This window comes from Malaya genurostris, chromosome 3, assembly GCF_030247185.1.
Source record: "Malaya genurostris strain Urasoe2022 chromosome 3, Malgen_1.1, whole genome shotgun sequence".
NCBI lineage: Eukaryota > Metazoa > Arthropoda > Insecta > Diptera > Culicidae > Malaya > Malaya genurostris.
The window spans coordinates 153829455-153854085 of record NC_080572.1 but is presented as its reverse complement, the minus strand read 5'-3'; the positions used below and the strand labels follow the sequence as shown (position 1 = coordinate 153854085).

Here is a 24631-nt window from a genome sequence, read left to right as displayed (position 1 = left end):
CCACCAGCGTACAAACCACACCAAACAGTGCATTTTTCGTTCACTCACATTCACATTCACATCAAATGCGGCAATTTTGCTTATTTACGTAGCCATTCAACCAGAAATGAGCCTCATCGCTGAACAAAATTTGTCGATAAAAAAGCGAATTTTCCGAATGGACCACCTAAGACGCAGCCGCGGTCAACATTTAAATGAAATTATCTTCAAAAAGTAAATGTCATGTACCAATCTAACGTTTAAAATAAAGAACCGATGAGATTTTGCAAATTTTATGCGTTTTATTGTTTAAAAAAGTTCTTAAGCTCTTGAAAAATCACCCTGTATATATATATATATATATATATATATATATATATATATATATATATATATATATATATATATATATATATATATATATATATATATATATATATATATATATATACATATATATACATATATATATATATATATATATATATATATATATATATATATATATATATATATATATATATATATATATATATATATATATATATATATATATATATATATATATATATATATATATATATATATATATATATATATATATATATATATATATATACATATATATCGATCAATAAGTCCCGAACCTAAAGCAGAGATGGCGCTCGTAGTAAACCAGTAACCACGTCTTTCTAGAGTACTAACCTTTACTTGAAACGGGTCAAAATTTTAAGTCGATCCGACCAGAAACAGCTGAGTTATCGAGGTTGGAGTAAAGTCGTTTTGTAGTTTGTTTAAAAAATAGAAAAAACCGAGTTTCGTGTTTAAATAAAGCATTGTTTTTTTAAGGGTAAAAACATCGTGCAAGCGAAACAATGGATTGAAAAATGTTATCCGGACTCTTGTCCATCAAAAGCAACGATTTGTCGGTGGTTCGCCGAGTTTAAACGTGGTCGTACCGACACCAATGACGCGGAACGCTCGGGTAGACCTGTGGAAGCCGTTACACCGGAAAATGTGAGTGAAGTGACAAAAATTATAATGAAAGATCGTAAAGTGAAGCTCCGTGAGATTGCTGAGATGACACAGATATCATATGGAAGTGTATTTACTATCCTTCATGAAAAAATGAGCATGAAAAAGGTTTTTTCCAAGTGGGTGCCGCGATTGCTTTCGATGGAACAAAAACACCCTGCCACAAGTCGATGAAAACAATGGCGAAATTGAACGAATTGGGCTTTGATCTGCTTCCCCACCTCCCATACTCGCCAGATTTAGCCCCCAGTGACTACTGGCTCTTTGCTGATCTTAAAAAAATGCTCCAGAGAAAATATTTGGCTCAAATGAGGAGGTCATCGCTGAAACTGAAGCTTATTTTGAAGCGAAAGATAAATTTTTTTATAAACATGGTATTGAAAAATTGGAAAAACGTTGGAACCATTGTATCACCCTAAAAGGTGATTATGTTGATGAATAAAAAAAATTTTGCAAAAAAATGTTGTTTCCATTGTTAGTCTCGGGACTTATTGATCCATGTGTTATTTATAGATTCGCGTGCTTCCAACAGCTTCGCTTTGGCAACGATTGACCAATCAGAGCGATGCTTTCCCATTGATATATCGCTTACTCCTCCAAAACCGTCGTCTATGGCAGGGAAATCCGGTATGCCGGAGATTTTTAGCAGACAAAATAGGACACTGTTAGCTATTAATCAACATTTTAATTATATATATAATTGAAAATACATGGCTATGAACATTCAATTCAATACGTAGAAATATTTTCAATCAGTTGGTAAAATAATAATACTGGTTGAAACTAAACTGACTGAGCTGTAAGTGTTCAAAAGCTGACCACATTTCTACTTGTATTTACCCCTAAGTTTCTAATTTGCACCCCTATATAGAAAACAAAGATGTGTTCCACATCAAAAATAAGAAAAAATTAGCTCAATCGGCCACATTAAGCATGCAAGCGAATTGGCCTGTATAAAATATCCTTTAAATTAAAACAATTAACTGTTACATTGTTGTATTTTTATTCATGTTTGGACGGCTCTTTTGTAGATAATACGACTTACTTTTCAGTTTCGCTTCCGAAGAAATAAAGGGACGAATGATTACCTTGCATTACTTTCGTTTGTCATCCAAACTGCCTTCGTTCAAAAACAACAAATGGCATCTGTATTTTTATAATTAAAAAAAAAACATTTTTACCATTGACATTCTTTCAGACAAGCTCCACCAACATGGACTTCCAGTGGTTATAAATAATTAGTTGCACAGCCTTTTGTCAAAGAAGCGCATGCATTTTTCACATGGCGATTTGGCAACAATCAGAATTAGCTACATGAGTCTCCCGCAAGGCTCATGCCTCCGTCTGCTCCTCTATAATTTTTACGTGAAGGACATTGAAAGCTGTTTAGTAACCACATGCACACTAAGACAATTGGCAGATGATGGTGTGATTTCAGTTATTGGACCCAAAACTGGACCTGCAAAAACCATTGCAAGATACCTTAGATAACCTGTTCATTTGGGTATCGAGTTCTCTGCGGAGAAAACAAAGCTTCAAGAAAGCATAATCCCGCGCAGCTTTAGCTCGTTATGATGGGAACACTCATCGCGCAGGTTTTGACTTTCAAATACCTCGGGGTGTGGTTTGATTCCAAGTGCACGTGGAGAAGGCCACATTAGGTATCTGATAAGGAAATGCCAACGAAGAGTAAATTTTATTCGAACAATAACACATACAATGAGTCTTGAAATACTGGAGTTTTTCCATTGAAAGATGGCTTTTGGGTGCTTTCATCACGACTGCTAATAAGATGTGAGGTGCTTAATACCCGGGATATTAAATCCTTCGAAAGGCTAGTTGAGCTTCAATCTCAAACAAGATTCATAACAGTATAATTTAACTATATGTTACAGGAAATTAACCCTTCAAGGTATATTACTACCCGTGTCAGCTTCCTAAATTTTCCTGACTACACTTTATTTTTCGACACATCCGACACATCCATGCAGCGCGATGTGCGCGGAATCCCGGAACACCTACGCTCGATGGAAATCCCAAAAATATTTTCAAGTAAGTTCAGGCATATTAACTCTGAGAAAATGTTTTACACGGATGGATCACGAATTAAAGAGACGATAGAGTTTGGTATGTTCAACAATAATTTTGTGAGTCCTCTTGAAAATGAAGTCTCACTAAAAAATGATCATATTTTAACTCAAGCGTTATTACAAGATGACATTATTGAGACGAATTTTGATGAAATTAAGTCAATTATTAGGAAACTTAAAAACATGAAGGCTCCTGGTAATGATAATGATACATCTTCAATATTTTTATTGAAAAGGTTTCCGATGTTGCCTTGAGACTCTTGGTTAAAATTTTCAACAAGTGTTTTTCATTAGCTGGCTGGTAAACGACTGGACAATGCGCAATTCAGGCCCCATTGTGGTTCTTAGCCTCTTGTCCAGTAACTCCTATCCCTACCTCCCCGCGGTGCCGGCTGGGGTACGAGCAACCATAGGAAAGATCGGGTAACCAACCCCGGTGGGACCTTGGTCGTATGCTGACAGGGAAGGGGGTCCTCTTTAGAGGATGTCGGAGCGTCTGTACTCCATGTTAGGAGCGGCTTCAAACAGCGTCTGTTCGGGTATCCAGCGGCTGAGTATGAAATGCTGCATCCCGTCCAGCTAAATCCAAGGTGGCAACCCCACCAACGGGATCGTCCTAGTGCTAGTTGGGACGTTAAACAGAGCAAGCACGATGATCCTCCGGCGAGACAGGGGGTTGGCGTAGGCCTAATAAGCCGCCCATAAAACTTTAATTACAAACAATACAGGAGATAATACGACCCGGAACAATCGGCATAGACCCACGCGACGAAATAAGGACTACGATTGGAAACTTGGAACATGGAACTGCAAGTCGCTAGGTTTCGCAGGCTGCGACAGGATAATATACGACGAACTAAATCCTCGCAGCTTCGACGTCGTAGCGCTGCAGGAGCTTTGTTGGATGGGACAGAAGGTGTGGAAAAGCGGACATCGAGCGGCTACCTTCTACCAAAGCTGTGGCACAACGAACGAGCTGGGAACTGGCTTTATAGTGCTGGGCAAGATGCGTCAGCGAGTGATTGGGTGGCAGCCGATCAACGCTAGGATGTGTAAGTTGAGAATTAAAGGCCGTTTTTTCAATTACAGCATCATCAACGTGCACTGCCCACATGAAGGGAGACCCGATGACGAGAAAGAAGCGTTCTACGTGCAGCTGGAACAAGTCTATGACGGCTGCCCACGCAGAGACGTAAAAATTGTCATCGGTGACATGAATGCCCAGGTAGGAAGGGAGGTAATGTACCGACCGGTAATCGGGCCGAACAGCCTGCATGCCGCATCGAATAACAACGGCCAACGGTGTGTCAACTTTGCGGCCTCCCGAGGAATGGTAGTCAGAAGCACCTTCTTTCCCCGCAAGGATATCCACAAAGCTACCTGGAGATCACCTGACCAACAGACCGAAAACCAAATCGACCACGTTTTGATCGACGGAAAATTCTTCTCGGACATCAACAATGTTCGCACCTACCGCAGTGCGAAAATAGATTCGGACCACTACTTGGTTGCTGTATGCATGCGCTCAAAACTTTCGACGGTGGCTACCCGACGTCGAAACCGATCGTCGCGGTTTAACATTGCGCGGCTCCGGGATGCAGGAGTAGCCCAAGATTACGCGCAGCAGTTGGCAGTGGCACTACCAACGGAAGAGCAGCTTGGTGCAGCTACTCTTGAAGATGGCTGGAGACACATCCGATCTGCCATAGGTAGCACTGCTTCAGCAACGCTAGGTACGGCGGCACCGAACGTAAGGAACGACTGGTTCGACGACGAATGTGAACAGTTAGTGGCCGAGAAGAATGCAGCTTGGGCGAGTAAGCTGCAACACCGGACGAGAGCAAACGAGGAGAGATACAGACAGGCGCGGAACAGACTAAACTCGGTATCCCGTAGAAAAAAGCGCCAACAGGAAGACCGAGATCGCGAAGCGATGGAACAGGCCGATATGTGCAAGGACACCAACGGGGATCTTCTCACGAACCACTGTGAGGTGATCGAGAGGTGGCGGCAGTATTTCGACGAGCACCTCAATGGCGATGTGGCGGAATACGAAAGTGGCGGCGTGGTAACGAACTTGGGAACGCGTGCGGAGGACGATAGACTGCCGGTCCCAGACCTCCAAGAAGTGGAGGAGGTGGTAAGCCGGTTGAAAAATAATAAGGCTGCTGGTGTTGATCAACTACCAAGCGAGCTACTAAAACACGGTGATAATGCACTAGTGAAAGCACTGCACTGGGTCGTTACCAAGATCTGGGAGGACGAGATTTTACCGGAGGAATGGATGGAAGGAATCGTGTGTCCCATCTACAAAAAGGGCGATAAGCTGGAGTGCTGCAATTACCGCGCGATAACTCTGCTGAACGCCGCCTACAAGGTACTCTCCCAAATCTTATGCCGTCGACTTTCACCGATTGCAAACGAATTCGTGGGACAATATCAGGCAGGATTTATGGGTGAACGTGCTACCACGGACCAAGTGTTCGCCATCCGCCAGGTGTTGCAAAAGTGCCGCGAATACAATGTGCCCACACATCACTTATTCATCGATTTCAAATCAGCCTACGACACAATCGATCGAGAACAGCTATGGAAAATCATGCACGACTACGGATTCCCGGACAAACTGATACGATTGGTCAAGGCTACGATGGATCGAGTGATGTGCGTTGTTCGAGTATCGGGGATAAACTCGAGTCCCTTCGAAACTCGCAGAGGGCTACGGCAAGGTGATGGCCTTTCGTGTCTGCTATTCAACATTGCTTTGGAGGGTGTGATAAGAAGAGCGAGGATAGACACGAGTGGCACGATTTTCAGAAAGTCCGTCCAGCTACTTGGTTTCGCTGATGATATTGATATTATAGCACGCAACTTTGAGAAGATGGAAGATACGTACATCGGACTAAAAGCTGAGGCCAAGCGGATCGGACTAGACATCAATGTGTCAAAGACAAAGTACATGAAATGCAGGGGCTCGAGAGAAGATAACGTCAGCCACCCATTACGAGTTCTGATTGGTGGTGATGAAATCGAAATGGTCGACGAGTTCGTGTACTTGGGCTCACTGGTGACTGCCGATAATGACACCAGCAGAGAAATTCAGAGACGCATATTGTCAGGAAATCGTGCTTACTTTGGACTGCGCAGGACGCTTCGATCGAGCAAAATTCGCCGTCGTACGAAGTTAACTATCTACAAAACGCTGATTAGACCGGTTATCCTCTACGGGCATGAGTCCTGGACAATGCTTGCGGAGGACCAACGCGCACTAGCTGTTTTTGAACGGAAGGTGTTGCGAACCATCTTCGGTGGAGTGCGGATGGAAGACGGTACGTGGAGAAGGCGAATGAACCATGAACTGCACCAGTTGCTGGGAGGACCAACCCTCGTCCAAACGGCCAAGGTCGGGCGGTTACGGTGGGCCGGGCATGTTGTTAGAATGTCGGAGAACAACCCGGTTAAAATGATTCTCGATAATGATCCGACCGGTATAAGAAGAAGAGGCGCGCAGCGGGCAAGATGGATCGATCAAATTGAGGACGACCTGCGGACCCTTCGCAGCTACCGAGGCTGGCGGCGAACAGCCATGAACCGAGTTGAATGGAGACGCCTCCTGTATACAGCAGAGACCCGCGTGGTCTACGACTGATAGAGTAAGAGTAGTGTTTTTCATTAGCTTACTTCCCAAGGAAAAACGCTAAAGTAATTCCTATCCTCAAACCTGATAAAAACCCAGCAAAAACATCAAGTTATCGACCAATTTTTTTACTTTCTTCTATCAGTAAACTTTTTGAAAAAATTATCTTGTTGATAATGATGCCTTATATAAATGAAATTTTTTTACAAGAGTAGTTTGGATTTCGTCATGAACATTCAACTACTCATCAACTTGTCAGAGTAACGAACACGATAAAAGCAAATTAATCTTCTGGGATAACCACTGGAGTTGCTCTTCTAGACATAGAAAAAGCATTCGACAGTGTTTGGTACAAAGATTTAATAGCAGAAATGTCTGATTTCCAGTTTCCCATCTATATGATCAAAATGATTTAAAATTATTCAACTGATCATATTCTTCAGGTTAGCTATCAGAATTCTACATCTTAATTGCTACCCGTACGAGCAGGTGTTCTGCAGGGTTTGAGCGTAGTTCCAATCTTGTATAATATTTTCACTTCTGATCTTCCAAATCTACCCGTTGGTTGTCAGAAATCGCTATTCTGTGACGAAACAAGTCTGTTAGCCACAGGTAGAAATCTAAGAGTGATCTGCAGTCGCCTACAAAGAAGTTAAAATATTTTCAGTGAGTGTTGGTCAAAACGGAAAATTAAACCAAATGCAGCAACAACGCAATTAATTATCTTTCCTCATAAGCCAAGAGCTTCTTTTCCTAAACCAAACAATAATCACATTATCAAATTGAACGGCTTGGCATTTACATGGTCTGATCAAGCAAAATACTTAGGTGTAACGTATGACAAAAAACTCACTTTCAAGGATCGCATTGAAGGAATTAAGGCAAAGTGGATTAAATACATTTAATGTTTATATCCTCTTATAAACAGAAATTTTAAGCTCTGTCTAAAAAAACAAATTATTAATGTATAAACAAATTTTCAGTCCAGCCATGCTTTATGCAATACCAATTTGGTCAAGTTGTTGTTCAACCAGGAAGAAAAGGATTCAGAATAACATTCTGACAATGTTGTTGAAGCGTCCTCCCTGGTTCAGTAGAAATGAGTTACATAGACTCACAAACGTTCTTTACAAAAACGACTTCTACCCATGATTCGAAGCCACAAGGGTTCTGTTCTTTTGGCCAGATCTTGCTTCTTGCCACTACTCGAAATCAACGGTAGAATGGTATACTACCAAAAATGTCACTTTCGTCCCAAAAGACATGAATCCACCAAATTGCCCACAACTTCGACCAATTGAGGAGTTTTGGGCATTAACGAAAGCACATCTTAGGAAACATGTCTCGGCAGCCGAAACCATTCAACAGTTCTAAAGAGATTGGAAAAAAAGTGTCAAAACTTGTCGCGAAGAAGTCTGTATGGAATTTAAACTTGTCGCAAGAAGGTCTACAATGGCTAAGCTAGTCTACAATGGCTAAGTAGCAAATGTTGAGAATAATATTCTGTTGTTTTAGTCTAATATTATCAGTACATCGAATAAAATTTGAATATCTAACACTTGTGAATTATTTACAGCGAAATCAAAATGCGTCCATACTTTTTGGAACAGTCTTTAGTATATAAGTTCCGTTTCCCCATTACACAATACAAGTAGGTTTACAATTTTCCCCACACAAAAATCACAGAATTGCAAAAGCAAATGATGCCTTCATGGTAATAACCAAACCATGTGTTTAATAGGAATGAAAAGTTACCACACGGAGAACCCTTCGATCATAAAACTGCGATATCGCAGTTTTTGATTTTTGCGATAGTTGATTTAACTAATTTCTTTTTGATTCAACCAAAATGGTTTTTGATTTGCATATATTCAAGTAGTTGAAAAATATGTTGTTTTGAATGCTGTCAAATGCCGGAGACAGTTGAAAGCAAAACAATAATCGCAATGCAAAATCAACAACTTTTTTAGTTGAAATCTGTTCGCGTCGCTTCAAAATGTCAATGAAAACAACATCGATGGTTAAAGCGTTTAATGAAATTGTGTTCATTCGATTTGAGAATTTTATGATAACAAGTGTTTATCTAACAGCGGTGTTGTGATAAAATTAACCTCGTTTGAGATGAAAAAGATTTGGTGACAAATTAGAAAATGTTAATGAATGCTCATCTCGTAATCTTTCAGGTATGCGCAAACATTTTATGCTTCAAATTCGATCTTTATTTACTTCCAGCAGACTGTTTCATTTCCAACTGTTTGTTACCGATGATGATGTTCATGCATTAGCAATAAAACGCTTTTTGTCATGAATTTAATTTATAAAAGTAACAGGAGCGAAGGGTTTCAAACGCACAGAACGCGCTGCGATTGAATGGCGCGTTTGAATTGCCGTCGCTAAATTCCAATTCCCAGCGGTTGATGCACCCAAGCTCATATAAATTGTCTAAAATTATCAGTGCATAACTTTAGTTAAACCGTTTGAAGGCATCATTTTAGGTAAATTTAATAATTTCGCTAATTTACTCGCCCCTCCGGGCACTTTTGCTGATTAAAAACCTTTTTCTACATCAATCATTTCCGATCGAATCAGAAGTATTTTTTTTAGAATTTAGATCTTTACTCATCTACAAACAAACAAACAAATAAAACCGTTTTATTTTTCAACTAACAGAATTTTGTTTCAATAACAACACCAGTTATTTCAACTAAAATATTTGTTGAAATTGAAAGGTATGTGTGCTCACTAATTGACAGCATTTTTTTTCAAACAGTTGAATTAGTTGTTTCAATCATCGTTTCTACTAATCGAAAAACAAAAATGACAGTTTAGTTAAAACAACAATCGATTAGTTGTACCAAATTTTAACCAATCGAATTCAGAAAATCAACTAATATTCTGGTTGAAATGGGATCGCGGGTGGTTCCGTGCACTTGTGGCTGAACACCCAATTTAAATCTTAATAATTTTAACTCATATGCCAATAAATAGTTATTAAAAAATATTTCGGTCATATTTAGCCTTCAAGAACCTGCTATATAAACATAGCTAGCTGCTGTTCATTACAGCTTGAGTGTAATCGTCACATTATCTCCAAACCATCAATTCCTCTTCACAGATGGTCTGAGTGCAATTGAAGCCATTCGCTCAAACATGACTTGCAAGAATGGACCGTTTTTTGGGCAAAATAAAACAGTGCCTGAACGACATATTGCATAATGATTATCAAATCACAATAGTTTGGGTCCCGGCTCATTGCTTTATTTCAGGCAATGAAAGAGCCGACATGGTAGCCAAACGTGATGCTATTGAAAGTGAAATTTTTAAGCGACCGATTGCTTTCAACGAATTCTATAGTGCGTCTCAACAAGGAACACTTGCCAGCTGGCAAGATTCTTGGGATAAAGCTGATCTGGGTCGGTGGATGCACTTATTATTCCTAAAATATCGACAAATGCATGGTTCAGAGGGCTGCATGTGAGTAGGATTTTCATCTCGTGATGTCCAGACTCATGTCCAATCACTGCACATCTCCTTCGAATTGGACTTTCCGAGACTAGTCATTGTGCTTGTAGCGAAGGTTACCGCGATATTGATCATGTCGTTTGTACATGCGTGGAGTATCGTGATGTCAGATCTCAACTAATAAATTCCTTGCGTACACAAGGTGGACTATCCAAAGTCCCGATTCGTGACATTCTTTCTTGTCGTGGCATTCTTGTATGATTGTCATACATGAAACTTCTTCATCATATCATTGAGACCATTGGAATTCCAATTTAATTTTTATGTTATGTTAGACTCCTTCCTCTTCCATGAGTTCAACCAATAGCCAGCTTATATTGAATAAAAGTGATGAACTGATACACACAAACCTGAATAGTTTTAAGATCATGTACGAAATATATGCTTTTTATTTAATGTAATTTATAATAGCAAATCGCTTGATAAACTTTGTTTATATTAACTAATGAATACCGACATATTAATATGATATTCGAAATGTAGTAGGTTTAAAGTACTATGTATTGTGGATGCTACGACGAAGAAAAACTTATGCATATTGCCTATGTAATAAACATATTGATGAAAATATGACTTACTTTACTATGGGTCGCATTTTTAAAATTTACCAATCTTCTATATATATAAAAATGGATGTAAGTTTGTATGTTTGTAACGCGATAACTTCGGAACTACTGAACGGATTGCCACCAATTCGGCACAGGTACTTCTTGTATTTCAGAGATGATTTAGGGAGTATATTTATATGGGAGGGAGCGTAGCAAGTGTCATAAACAAGGGGGGGTCATAGAAAAATTCATATAACTTGACAAGAATCGATACGTTTTGAAGACCGTAGAACCATTTTGCATACATTAGATATGACTTTACGAAGGGTGGATGTAGCAAGTGGCTTTAAAAAAGGGGGTGTAATGTTTCAAACGGCACAATTCCGAAACTATTGAACGGATTGCCACCAAACTTGGCACAGATACTTCTTGCTCTTCTGATAAGGTCATAAGGGTATTTTAATGGGGGAGGGAGCGTAGTAAGTGTTCTTAACAGGGGGGGGGGGCATGAAAAAATTTGTGTAATTTAACGACAATCGATACTTTTTTTAGACCATAGAAACAGTTTGCATATATTAGATAAGATTATATGGTGGGTGGATGTAGCAAGTGCCTTTAAAAAGGGGGGGGGGGGGGGGGTGTAATGTTTGTAATGGCATAACTCCGGAATCACTGAACGGATTGCTATCAAACTTTGCACATGTACTTCTTGCTCTTCAGAGATGGTCATAAGCGTATTTTTATGGGAGGAGAGAGCGTAGCACGTGTCATAACCAAGGAGGGGTCATGAAAAAATCCACATAACTTGATGAAAACCGATATTTGTTGAAGATCTTAGAAACATTTTGCATGCCGTAGATATAATTTAATGGGAGATGGATGCAGCAAATGCCTTTAAACAGAGGGGTGTAATGTTTGTAATGGCATAACTTCAAAACTACTTAACGGATTGCTATCAAACCTGGTACATCAGAAATTGTCATAAAGGTGTTTTTATAGAAGAGGAAGCGTAGCAGGTATCAATAACAGGAGGGGCCATGAAAAAAATCATAAAATTTAACAAGAATCTATTATTTTTGAAGATCATGCAAACATTTTCCATACCTTAGATATGATAGATAAGGGAGTGTATATAGCAAGTGCATTTAAAAAGGGGGGTGTAACGGCATAGCTCCGACATTACTGAACGAATTGCTATCACACTTGGCATAGCTGCTTTTTGCTCTTCAGAGATAGTTGTAAGGGTATTTTTATGGGGGAGAGAGCGTAGCAACTATCCTTAACAAGGGTCATGAAAAAAATTATTCAATTTGACGAGAATCGATACTTTGTGAAGACCATAGATACTTTTTGTGCAACTTAGGGTATTCGTGTGGGGTGGATGTAGTACGGCCCTCTAAAAAGGGGATGTAATGTTTGTAACGGCGCAACTCCGGAACTACTGAACGGATTGCTATCAAATTTGGCACAAAGAAGCTCTTCAGAAATGATCATTAGGACATTTTCAGAGGGGAAAGTGTGTAGGAAGTGTCCTTAACATGGGGGAGAGGGTCAATGACGAAATTTGAAGAGAATCGATATTTAGACTAGAAGGAAGAGTTTTTGAAAATAAATTTTCATCTCCCATTTTTTATAAAACAAGAGAGTGGCAAGAAGTCAAAGGTCGAATTTTTCTTTGAATAATTTCAAAAGATCTGGTTCCATTTTGCCGGGGAATTCAAAGAACTAAGGGAAAATAATCTTTGTCTGCCTATGAACGTGAGTGTATTCAAGTCTCAGCATGTACCAAAGGTGGGAGTCGATATTTTTTGAAAAGCACAGATACTTTCTATACTACTCAGGGTAATCATGAAGGAGTTCACTGACAAAAAGGAAGTTAAATAAAAATAGATTATATGGTTATTTAGAGTGTGAGAGAGTGAGGTAAGTGTCCCGACTTGGAAAGTGAAAGGGAAAATTGATCAGGTTTTACGAAAAATTGGTACTTCTTTACGAGTACAGTATCTTTCTAGCAACAAAGTGAGGTTCACAAAAATATTCACAAGAGGAAGGGGAAATAAGTATTCTCAACATTGATCTGAATTGACGAAATCATACAACCAATGTGCATTTTATTATGTAAATTGAAAAAACTGTCGACTCAAGGTAATGGAAATAAGTTTACAACAATAATTGTATTAACTGAATCGTTATTCCATAAGTTTTCCTCCCTGATGAACGACCAAAATGGTTAAAACCTTGGTAAAATAAATTATATAAAAACGTCATTCTATAGTACGAATGTAGTTATGATGTTAAACAACCTTACGTTATAAAATAATCATTATCAGATGGAAAATTTTGAACAATTCATGATGTTATAAAATTTTTATAAAGAGGAGGGAGTAGCAAGTCATTATATCCATGGAAGACAAAGGTAATGTAGATCGATTGTGACGAGGAAGTACGGAAGTGCGTTACAAGCACATATAGATATGAAACTCGGAGGTTACTAAGAAGGTATTAATAGAGAGAAAGGTGTTTTAAATGTTTCTAACAAAAGGGTTCAAATATAAAACTGACCCAGTTTGTCGAGAATACCATGAAAATTATGATTATTGTGAGTTCTGAGATGGGACACTGATCATTCGCAATCTGAATATGAACGGAGTATTGTTCAATCGAGTTGCCGTCTAAGTTATGTTTCACTACAACAGTATTTCACTAAGCAGGACAACTTCGAGAATTTTTTTCGCCCTTCCCTTCACGAAACATTTCCGAGCAACGCCGGGTAATTCAGCTAGTGCTCTTATAAAAGATTTTCTCTCTTATAGCGAAATTGTTCATTGTTGTAGATCGAAATCTTTGCATTTATTTATTTTATTTATTTATTTATTTATTTATTTGAATCAACAGACATAATTTAGTCCAAATGATTATTTCTTAGTATATTTAAAAAATTAGATCGTATGGCACGGCGTGGCAGATGGAAACCAAATCCCAATGAAACTCTGTTGAAGAACCGCTGCATTCCTGTAATAGCACCGTTAATTCCATAATTAGTGCGACGAAATGGCAAGCGAAGGAACAAACTGTTACGAAGAACACGTGATCGAACGTTTAAATTGATTTCGCTAAGAAGTGCGGGGCAATCGATCCTATCAGATATTGTCATTGCTCGTGATAAATCACGTCGAACTTGCAGTGTGTCAATTCCAATTAACATCACTCGACTTTCATAACTCGGGAGCTGTTGTGGATTATTCCAAGGCAACCGGCGCAGTGCAAAGCGAATAAATCTGCGGTGTATCGATTCGATAAGATTGACACCGTTGAGATAGTAAGGGTTCCATACCACTGAGCAATATTCAAGAATAGAGCGTACCAGCGAACAGTAAACAGTTTTCAGGCAGTAAATATCATTGAAATTTTTGGTTATCCGTATTACAAATCCCAAGCATCGGGAAGCTTTCGCAACTAACATGTTGCTTAAACGTCAGTTGTTCATCGAGGAAAATACCAAGATCTTTCACACATGTCGTCCTTTCAATTGAAGTGTCACCAATGCAGTATTCAAAACGAACAGGATTTTTCGTTCGTGTAAATGTTATGATCGAACATTTCCGGGGATTTAGAATCATTCGATTGATCTCACACCAGTCAGCAAACATAACAATGCACTAAAACTTTTTGAGTTGACGGATCCAATCAGAAAATACATATTTTGAGTAATGAATTGAAAACGTTTGGTTTCATTTGATTAGTTTTACATGTTAAACGTTGGTTGTCACCATCATTTTACTTATAGTGTCATGAAAAATGCAATTATTTCAAATTTTAGGTTAAATTCAACATAGCTGTACTTATGTTATGTTTGTTTATTTTCTTTATAATCAATAGCTATAGCATTCTCTGAAACTAAAGAAATTTAGTTATGTCTCTGTCATTATTCACCCGGCTTATTTTGTTTTAGCTAAACCGATTTTTACAAACTAAGATTGAAACTTGAAATTCATTTGGATATGACCTCTGGTTCCGGAGTTACATGGTAATATGTGAAAATTTGAGAAATAGTGTGCATTCAATTTTCTATGAAACAGCTCAACCAATTTATCAAACTATGATTCAAATGAATGATCTTATAGTTTCCTAGAAATTTCTAGACCATTTCATCCAGATCCGACTTCCGGTTCCGGAACTAAAGGGTGATATGTGGAAAATTAATAATTTCATTTGTATTTTTTCACAAACGATGGTCAAAAACTGGTACAAATCCCATGCAACTGTCTGATATTTTTTTCTAGTTTGCAGAGCTTGTTAGTTTGTGGGTATGAAAGCTTAATTCGGCACTACTGGTCCCCCCTTTTCCAGTTCCGGAAGCACCGAAAGTGGTGCAGAAAAACTTAACAAATAGAACTCACTTCGATTTGTCAGCGATGCTTGAACCTATTTTCATATATCTTGATTGGAATTGAAGCTCATATTATCTTTAAAGCTACTGTGAAATTTTATCTGATTACGACTTCCGGTTCCGCAGTTACAGGGTGATGAGTGTCAAAGTTTACATATCGCCATATAGAATGACAATAGTACCACGCCGAAAGAAGAAGAAAACACAAAACAAACAATGCGTGCTTTGTTCTATTTCGTACACGCTATGAAAAAATCGAAACGGTTTCCAATGTCTAATACTAGTGTGTAATATTGGATAAAGACTGTGGTGCTGTGGTTGATAAAAATTATAGTTATTCAAATTTATTTGAATAAATATGCAATTTACACAGCTTGTAGTGCAGTAATAACGTTCCGGTTGTGTAGTGATGTCAATAATAAAAACAATAATAATAATAATAATAAAAATATTATTTTTTTTTGTTTATATGCTACTCTGGCCGAGGGGGTGGTTACAACGATACGCACTTTCCATGCCGGACGAACTAGGCTATGGTGCCCAAATGAACACTAGTAACGAAGGAGGAAACCGGCCTATCATTGATAGGTTCCCTCCAGCATGTAACCCAAGCGACAGATTCCTTTACGGTTATCAATTTGCAACGAAAGATACGAATATCTTCTATTGCAAGTTCACCAGAGAGTTTGTCACTTGGGCAGGAAGTGTGTGCTTCACCCTTTAACCAGTCAATCTTTGAGTCGACTGCTTCTGTGTCTTAAATATCCTCGTCGATGAAACTTTGGAAAATTTCGCATTGTATCCGCTTCGGTCTTGGCCCTGCTTTCCTATATAGTCTTTTATGTCTGAAGCGATACTTACGATTATTACTTTGAAGTTCCTTAATCAATGTAGATATGTTTGGTCTATTTACACTATCCAATCTAATCTATTCTAATTGTTTCTATCTTTGTCGATGTTACGATACGTTTCCTTTTGCCCCATTGCATTGCTTTTTACTATACCGGAGACACCTGTTAATATCACAAGCTAGTAGATGATCAGGAATAAAGGAAAAATAATGAGATTGATAATAATAATAATTAAAATAATAATAATAATAATAATAATAATAATAATAATAATAATAATAATAATAATAATAATAATAATAATAATAATAATAATAATATTAATAATAATACCAAAATTTACTTACCAAAAGCTAGGTAATTTTATAAAATACCAATTATATTTCATTTTCTTGAGAACATTCTAGGGTCTGTTTCTTGGTCTTAAATCTTCGATAATAATCCTTTGTTTCAGCAGGCTCGGATTTCGTCAAGAACATAAAATAAAATAAAATCAGGTGTTAGTAAGCTTGTCAAATTATATAACGTAAGGATGCGCATTTAACACTAGATTGCCCAGAAAAGTCACAATATGTAAAGAATGGAAGGATTGCTTAAAATTCTATGAACTTTTTTAATTCTTTATTTAACGATATATGCACTAAGGCACACTGCACTAGCTTTTATTTATTCTGTCACAGTTTTTATTATTGACTTTCTCTCTTCCAATAATTTTGACTTCTTTAGAGCAATTTAGGTCTAAACTAAGTTTTGGGCCTTTTAGTGTTGAGCACGCATCCAGGAAACAAGAACTACGTGTATTTCGTGAAGAAATACTAGGTGTGATTGTATGAAATGGTCCACGTGAACCGTTCTCTTCCAGAAACACACATCTCACACCCTTAGTTAGAAGGTGGCATCTGTGTCCAAGTTGGAGAAATCTAAGAACATTCAAACCTTTCTCGATTTGAGAGTGTATTTACACCCGATCAATCATCCTCGCTGTCATTGCAACTTGTATACATTACCGACACCGAACCGTATCGGAAAGGGTTGAAAGTTCATAAACGGTTCATAAGATATCAATTTACTTCTATTCCTGATAACAATAGTCCTTCTTTTTGAATTAAATTCACCAGTCCAGGACGATTATTATATATTAATATTCATCCCAACTGGATCAAAATAATTCAAATTGGTGACCAATTCCAGGCATAAGAATGCTCAAAACCACCTACCGACCTATTGTCAATTTCAAGCAGTATTAGTCCTGTCCACTCCGAGATCGATCCAGATAACATAACAATTTTCATCTTTTTACTTTTATAAGCGAACGATCGATCGATCTCGGTATGGTCCGACTTTGTCAGTACGAAGTATAAATTGACTCCCATCCCCATCCACCAAAGGGGGATACGCGCCCTTGTAGCTCATCAATCAAAGCCTAGGGAATAATAATAATAATAATAATAATAATAATAATAATAATAATAATAATAATAATAATAATAATAATAATAATAATAATAATAATAATAATAATAATAATAATAATAATAATAATAATAATAATAATAATAATAATAATAATAATAATAATAATAATAATAATAATAATAATAATAATAATAATAATAATAATAATAATAATAATAATAATAATAATAATAATAATAATAATATTAATAATGACAATAATAATAATAATAATCCTACATGTTTCATGCTGTTTAGCTTGACCTACATATGCAGTAGTAACAGAAACGCAGGTTCGCTTCGTTTGTTAGATTTCGTTTAATTGATTTAATCGAAATAGAGCAAGAGATAGTAAGTCTAGATTTTACAAGGTTCAAAACAGTTAGAATTTTTAAGTCATATTTGTTGCTGGCGGACAGACCAACTTCGTCTATTCCGTTCATCTAAATCCGGGTTCGGAAGAATCGGAAATGGTGACTACAGAATAGATCTCGAAATCGAAAAAAAAATCTTACAGTTTCATACGGAACTCTTTAATTTGTTGTGGATACTACTTCTGGTTCCGGAACTACACGGTTAAAAGGATTTGTACAGTTTGTTAGATTAGGTCCGAACAAATTTTTCTATTTCGATTCAATGAATAGTCATTTTTGCGAATCCCACAGTAATATTTTGGATGTTATGAGTAATATGAGAAAGGCATCACTACACTAGGTTGATAAAAACAGTTTATTTTTGTTTTTAATAATTTATTTTGATAATCATTGATTTTTCTTCGAATAATAATATTTAATTAATACGTGATGTTCGTAGTATTAGTAACGATTAGTTACTTCTTGTTCATTTTATCTTAATTTATTGAAAAATTCAGCATCACTTTCAGTTTTACCCTACTAATAAAACATTCCATTGTACCAAAACTTATGCAGAACAATGTGAGTGCAGTTAGACAGCAGTTTATACGAAGAAAAGCTATGCCCGTTGTTCTCCAACTCCATCTAGTGAACGGTAATGAATTAGTATCAATATCAGAACCCATCACAATTTTAAATTGTTTCACGTACAAAACCAGCATAAGCTAGAGCATCGAGAAACCGTCACCTAAAGGACTAGATTACATTGGAGCCATAGTTTTAATAGCAAGTCTCGTCATGGTCTACGTAATCTTTCTCATAAAAGCAATTCACAAACTAATAGCCTGTCCGCACTATACCGGGACGACCGGGACGGGACCGTCCGGGACTATCCGGGACGTTTTTTTCCCTCATCGGCGATGACTGAGCTGCCGGCGTGTGTATGTGTTGGAATCCCGGACCCGGCATAAAATCCATTTGCTTGCCGCCGATATTCCTCACCGAGTTTTTCGCACCATGCCGACAGCCCACACAGAAAGAGAGTGAATTGAGAGAGCAAGAGCGAAAGGAAGACCGAAATAAATCCAAATCGTTCCATTGATATTTCTTAGCTTAATTGATTGATTGATTTAGTTAATCATCAAGAGTCCTTACAATCGAGTAATGTCATTATAATTAGCCATTACATTACATTTTAGGATGGTGATTTTTTAATTGTTGCTACTCATTACATATTGAATTACACTACTGATCCTCGTCTATGGTCCCCTATTGATTATGTTATCATTGAATTAAATAGAAATGTTCATGGTTCATTGTACATCTATTCGTAAAACTATTTTAAATAGAATAAATAAATGGTAGTTCAGTCTTATTATTATTGAAAGGTTTGGTCTGAAGGAACTAGGCTTATTTTGATTTACAGCAGCGCCGCTTTCACGTAATAATGGGCTCGGGAGCAACATATATTTGTGTGCTTATTAATAAGACCGTGGACACGTGCCCCACTGTCTCTCTTATTATTGTTATTATTAGAGATTGGAATTAATATGAAACAACGCAAGAAACAAGTACGATGTTTTACTTCAATTCGAATCCACTGCCATACATTATTAATAAAGCTATAAAGTGATAATGTGACGAAACTTCTTTACAAGCACAGTTACTTGTTGTATCTGAGATGTTTTCATAAAAGTACTTATAGAGACAATGGGTATTTTTAACAATGGAGACGTCTACTAAACATGAGAATATAATTTAACCATATATTATATATTTAAATTTTTTATTTGAATAAATGATTATTGTTTGATTTATGAATAGAAGCTCTAGACTTTCAGGATTTTCAGGCAGCCAACGGGTAGATTTAGTTCATTCCACTAACTAGCGTCTTGACTCGTACTATGGCAGCAGTTTTGGTATTACAGGTAGCCTTAAAAAAAACTGTTACACCCGGCAACTCTAGGAAGCCAGAAATTTTTCTAGATTAGTATGCGGTGCAAACGGCTGTTTGAAATCGATTTATTTTCCCAATATTTCTCTGTATTCAGATGACAATGAGTTTGCAGGTTTGAGTACACTTGTTTAACGGTTCGCTTCTGAGTTAACCAACCTTGAAGAAGGATAAGGTCCAGACTATGTCAATTTTCAACATTTAGTACTATTATTAAATTTTCTTTCACTTATTCAAATCAAATTGGATACAGTGGTTCCCCAACCGCCGCTTATAAGAATTAAAACTGATACATTGATGAAAGATGTAATAAGCAGACCAAAATACTAGTATCTGCTTCTGTTACATCTGTTGATTATATATAAATATTTCTATTTGCAGTGACTTTAACAGCGAAATATCACAAGACATGAACAACACGATTGACACTCCTTATAACTACGACGACGCTGACGATAAAAACCCTTACAATAGTTCAATTAATGGAAGCGGAAACAGCGGCGACGATAAAAACTCCTACAATACTTCTATCAATGATAAGAAAATATCTGAAAATATCACCATTGACACCAACATTATCACCAATATGAACACGCCTACAAGTGAAGTCGTTAAAACAGCATTCAATACCATCAACAACAATTTTATGGAAATAATCAATCCCAGCGACATAACATCCAACTTAAACTATGATCATATAATATATGGAAGCCCCCCGAAAGCTTTTTCCAACTTCAAATAAATAAGTACACGTTTCTTCTTGTCTATAAGTTGTTTATTTATTCATTTTGCCATGGTACTGCTCCAGCCTCAGAATTGAAGTAATTCTTATAGATTTCTCGCACTTGGAAAGCAGATTTTGACGAATTTCCACCTCGTTTAGATAACTGTGCGAGCTCTAAATTTGCACATTTTTTATTGTAATAATGCATGCCATCATACTTACGGATAAAACAGTGCAGTAGTATATATTCAGGGTCCAACTCGATTCGTCGATTGGAAATTCTAAACTTCTGTGTTAGGATACCAAAAGCATTTTCAGATGTTCTCCTGGCGCGAATCAACCGATAGTTGAAAATCCGTTTTTGATTGTTCAGTTCTTGTCCTGGATATGGTCTCATAAGATATGTTTTCAACGGGAACGCCTCGCCTCCAACAATCACATAAGGTGCTACAGTATCAGTTCCAGGTAAGATAGAATCTGATGACACTGACAGATTGTTGTTTTCTAGTGCATGTCCTAAATTAGAGTTTGCGAAAATCCCGCCATCACTATCTCTTCCTTTGGCCCCAACGTTCACTGCCAAGAAGTTGCATTTTGCGTTTACTAAAGCTAACAACACTATTGAAAATCTATCTTTATAAATATAAAATTCTGTGCCACTATTAGGAGGCTTTTGATAAAAATGTGCTTCCTATCGAGAGCACCCAAGCAATTTGGAAAGTTCCAAATTATTGTACAGGTCTCATGCACAATTTCATGAACTGTAGTCTTCCCCAGGCGATAACTGAATGATAAAGTTGTCATTGAGTCCTAAATTAAGAGTAAATGCAATGGGGGGTGGGGGGTTGTTGGGGGATAATCGCCAGTCGAAATTTGGAGTCTTCCTTTTTTGGATAAACTTCTAGTTTGCGTAGAAGTAATTCAAAGCAGTGTTGCGACATCCTGAAGTATTCGTGGAATTTTTATCCATCGGCTACTAACTCTTTGAAAAGTGTAGCAAATTCTCCCTCCGTTTCACGTTTCGTCCAAGCTTCATGAACCCACTTCTTTTTTTTAGCAGAGGGAGTTTGATCCTCATCTTCCTCTTCGTCTTCAAATGCAATAGCAATCATCATAACTTCGTCATCAGTGAAGTTCTCCATTTTCTACTTACTAAATATTATTTATCACTTTACGTCATGAAATATATCGTATATTAACGCTTCTGATACTTGTTTCAAACTACTTTTATTACACCTAACTCAGTCAATAAATACTTGTTGGTAGGTATTCAAACGTTATTGAAAATATAAATATATAGGTACACAGATTCGCTAATTGATAGGTAACGAAATTGTGAACGTGGTATAGTGTTCATTTTATCAGGTAACCATTAAACATAATTGATTTTATGTGTATATAGAGAAGCGCCCATCGAGTCGAAAATCCGCATGTAGAGCATGTAAAGGACTGACCCGGCTACTTGTACACAAAATAATTTAAAGCAACAAATTTTACAATAAACAATCCACACTCCAAATTCTTAACTTATTAGAGCGATTGGTGGAATGAACCAATTCGCTTTTAAAGAAAAAAAAAATCCTTTTATTTTCACTATATTCAATCCAATTTGATTTGAATAAGTGAAAGAAAATTTAATAATAGTACTAAATGTTGAAAATTGACATAGTCTGGACCTTATCCTTCTTCAAGGTTGGTTAACTCAGAAGCGAACCGTTAAACAAGTGTACTCAAACCTGCAAACTCATTGTCATCTGAATACAGAGAAATATTGGGAAAATAAATCGATTTCAAACAGCCGTTTGCACCGCATACTAATCTAGAAAAATTTCTGGCTTCCTAGAGTTGCCGGGTGTAACAGTTTTTTTTAAGGCTACCTGTAATACCAAAACTGCTGCCATAGTACGAGTCAAGACGCTAGTTAGTGGAATGAACTAAATCTACCCGTTGGCTGCCTGAAAATCCTGAAAGTCTAGAGCTTCTATTCATAAATCAAACAATAATCATTTATTCAAATAAAAAATTTAAATATATAATATATGGTTAAATTATATTCTCATGTTTAGTAGACGTCTCCATTGTTAAAAATACCCATTGTCTCTATAAGTACTTTTATGAAAACATCTCAGATACAACAAGTAACTGTGCTTGTAAAGAAGTTTCGTCACATTATCACTTTATAGCTTTATTAATAATGTATGGCAGTGGATTCGAATTGAAGTAAAACATCGTACTTGTTTCTTGCGTTGTTTCATATTAATTCCAATCTCTAATAATAACAATAATAAGAGAGACAGTGGGGCACGTGTCCACGGTCTTATTAATAAGCACACAAATATATGTTGCTCCCGAGCCCATTATTACGTGAAAGCGGCGCTGCTGTAAATCAAAATAAGCCTAGTTCCTTCAGACCAAACCTTTCAATAATAATAAGACTGAACTACCATTTATTTATTCTATTTAAAATAGTTTTACGAATAGATGTACAATGAACCATGAACATTTCTATTTAATTCAATGATAACATAATCAATAGGGGACCATAGACGAGGATCAGTAGTGTAATTCAATATGTAATGAGTAGCAACAATTAAAAAATCACCATCCTAAAATGTAATGTAATGGCTAATTATAATGACATTACTCGATTGTAAGGACTCTTGATGATTAACTAAATCAATCAATCAATTAAGCTAAGAAATATCAATGGAACGATTTGGATTTATTTCGGTCTTCCTTTCGCTCTTGCTCTCTCAATTCACTCTCTTTCTGTGTGGGCTGTCGGCATGGTGCGAAAAACTCGGTGAGGAATATCGGCGGCAAGCAAATGGATTTTATGCCGGGTCCGGGATTCCAACACATACACACGCCGGCAGCTCAGTCATCGCCGATGAGGAAAAAAAACGTCCCGGATAGTCCCGGACGGTCCCGTCCCGGTCGTCCCGGTATAGTGCGGACAGGCTATAAAGCTGAAACCGCCACCTCATTTTCAGGGTTGAACCGGTTAGGACGACAATATACTCCTTACGGCTTTATCTGTTGTACTATATCTTCTCATTCAAGATAGTGCACATTTCGTGTCACCTTCAATTACCTGGCATGCTGTACAGCTGGTCCGATGGATAAGTAAACATCGGTGTTGTTGTTGTGACCTTCGATCCACATGACCGAATTGATTTAGCAGAAAAAGCTAAACAAAAAGAAAACCAAAATAGTATGGTTCAATTAGAATTTCAAATGTTCTCATGAAAGTTACATTTCACTCAGGTCTATATATATATATATATATATATATATATATATATATATACATATATATATATATATATATATATATATATATATATATATATATATATATATATATATATATATATATATATATATATATATATATATATATATATATATATATATATATATATATATATATATATATATATATATATATTATATATATATATATATATATATATATATATATATATATATATATATATATATATATATATATATATATATATATATATATATATATATATATATATATATATATATATATATATATATATATATTATAATATATATTCGGAAAAATCGAAAAATATATGAGCCGTATTTTTTATTTTGTCATTAGGGTGACCTTCAAAAAAGACATAAATTTAAAAATCATAATTTTAGAACCATTTGACCAATTACGCTAATTTTAGGATATGTTGTCAATAAATGCCTATAGATTTTGGAATAAATGTGCAAATTTCTAAAAGACAATTGCATAACTTTTTATGAGCAATTCCTCGCCAAATCATCCAAAATGGCAAAAATTCTGGCACGACCCCCTTGGATATGCATGAGATTTTACATGTGTGATTGGTATAGCAGATGAAGTATTTTTCACTAATCTAAAGATATTTTCACTCAAGACTAATTTTTGAAAAAGGCGTATGTGGCTAAAACACATTATTTTCAAACAATTATAACTAGCAATCTCTACCTTCCACAAAACAATATATCTAAAAAGGAGTTATAGGTAATCAATTGAACTTTCTAAAAATATATACACTGAAACAAAAATCTTCCGATTTATCGTGAA

At 36.5% G+C, this 24631-nt stretch overlaps 1 protein-coding gene across 6 annotated transcripts in view; it reads right to left on the bottom strand.

Annotated features, from left to right (window-relative positions):
• LOC131437439 (coiled-coil domain-containing protein AGAP005037) overlaps positions 1 to 24631 on the bottom strand; it is a 993236-nt gene that overhangs the window by 510179 nt on the left and 458426 nt on the right. For 5 of the 6 annotated variants that reach the window (XM_058606791.1, XM_058606794.1, XM_058606792.1 and 2 more), the window contains one exon: positions 23633 to 23728. The exons of the other annotated variant lie outside the window; for it this stretch is intronic. In XM_058606791.1, coding sequence (XP_058462774.1) covers positions 23633 to 23728 — 96 coding nt within the window. The remainder of the gene's footprint in view (positions 1 to 23632; positions 23729 to 24631) is intronic. 6 annotated transcript variants of the gene reach the window in all.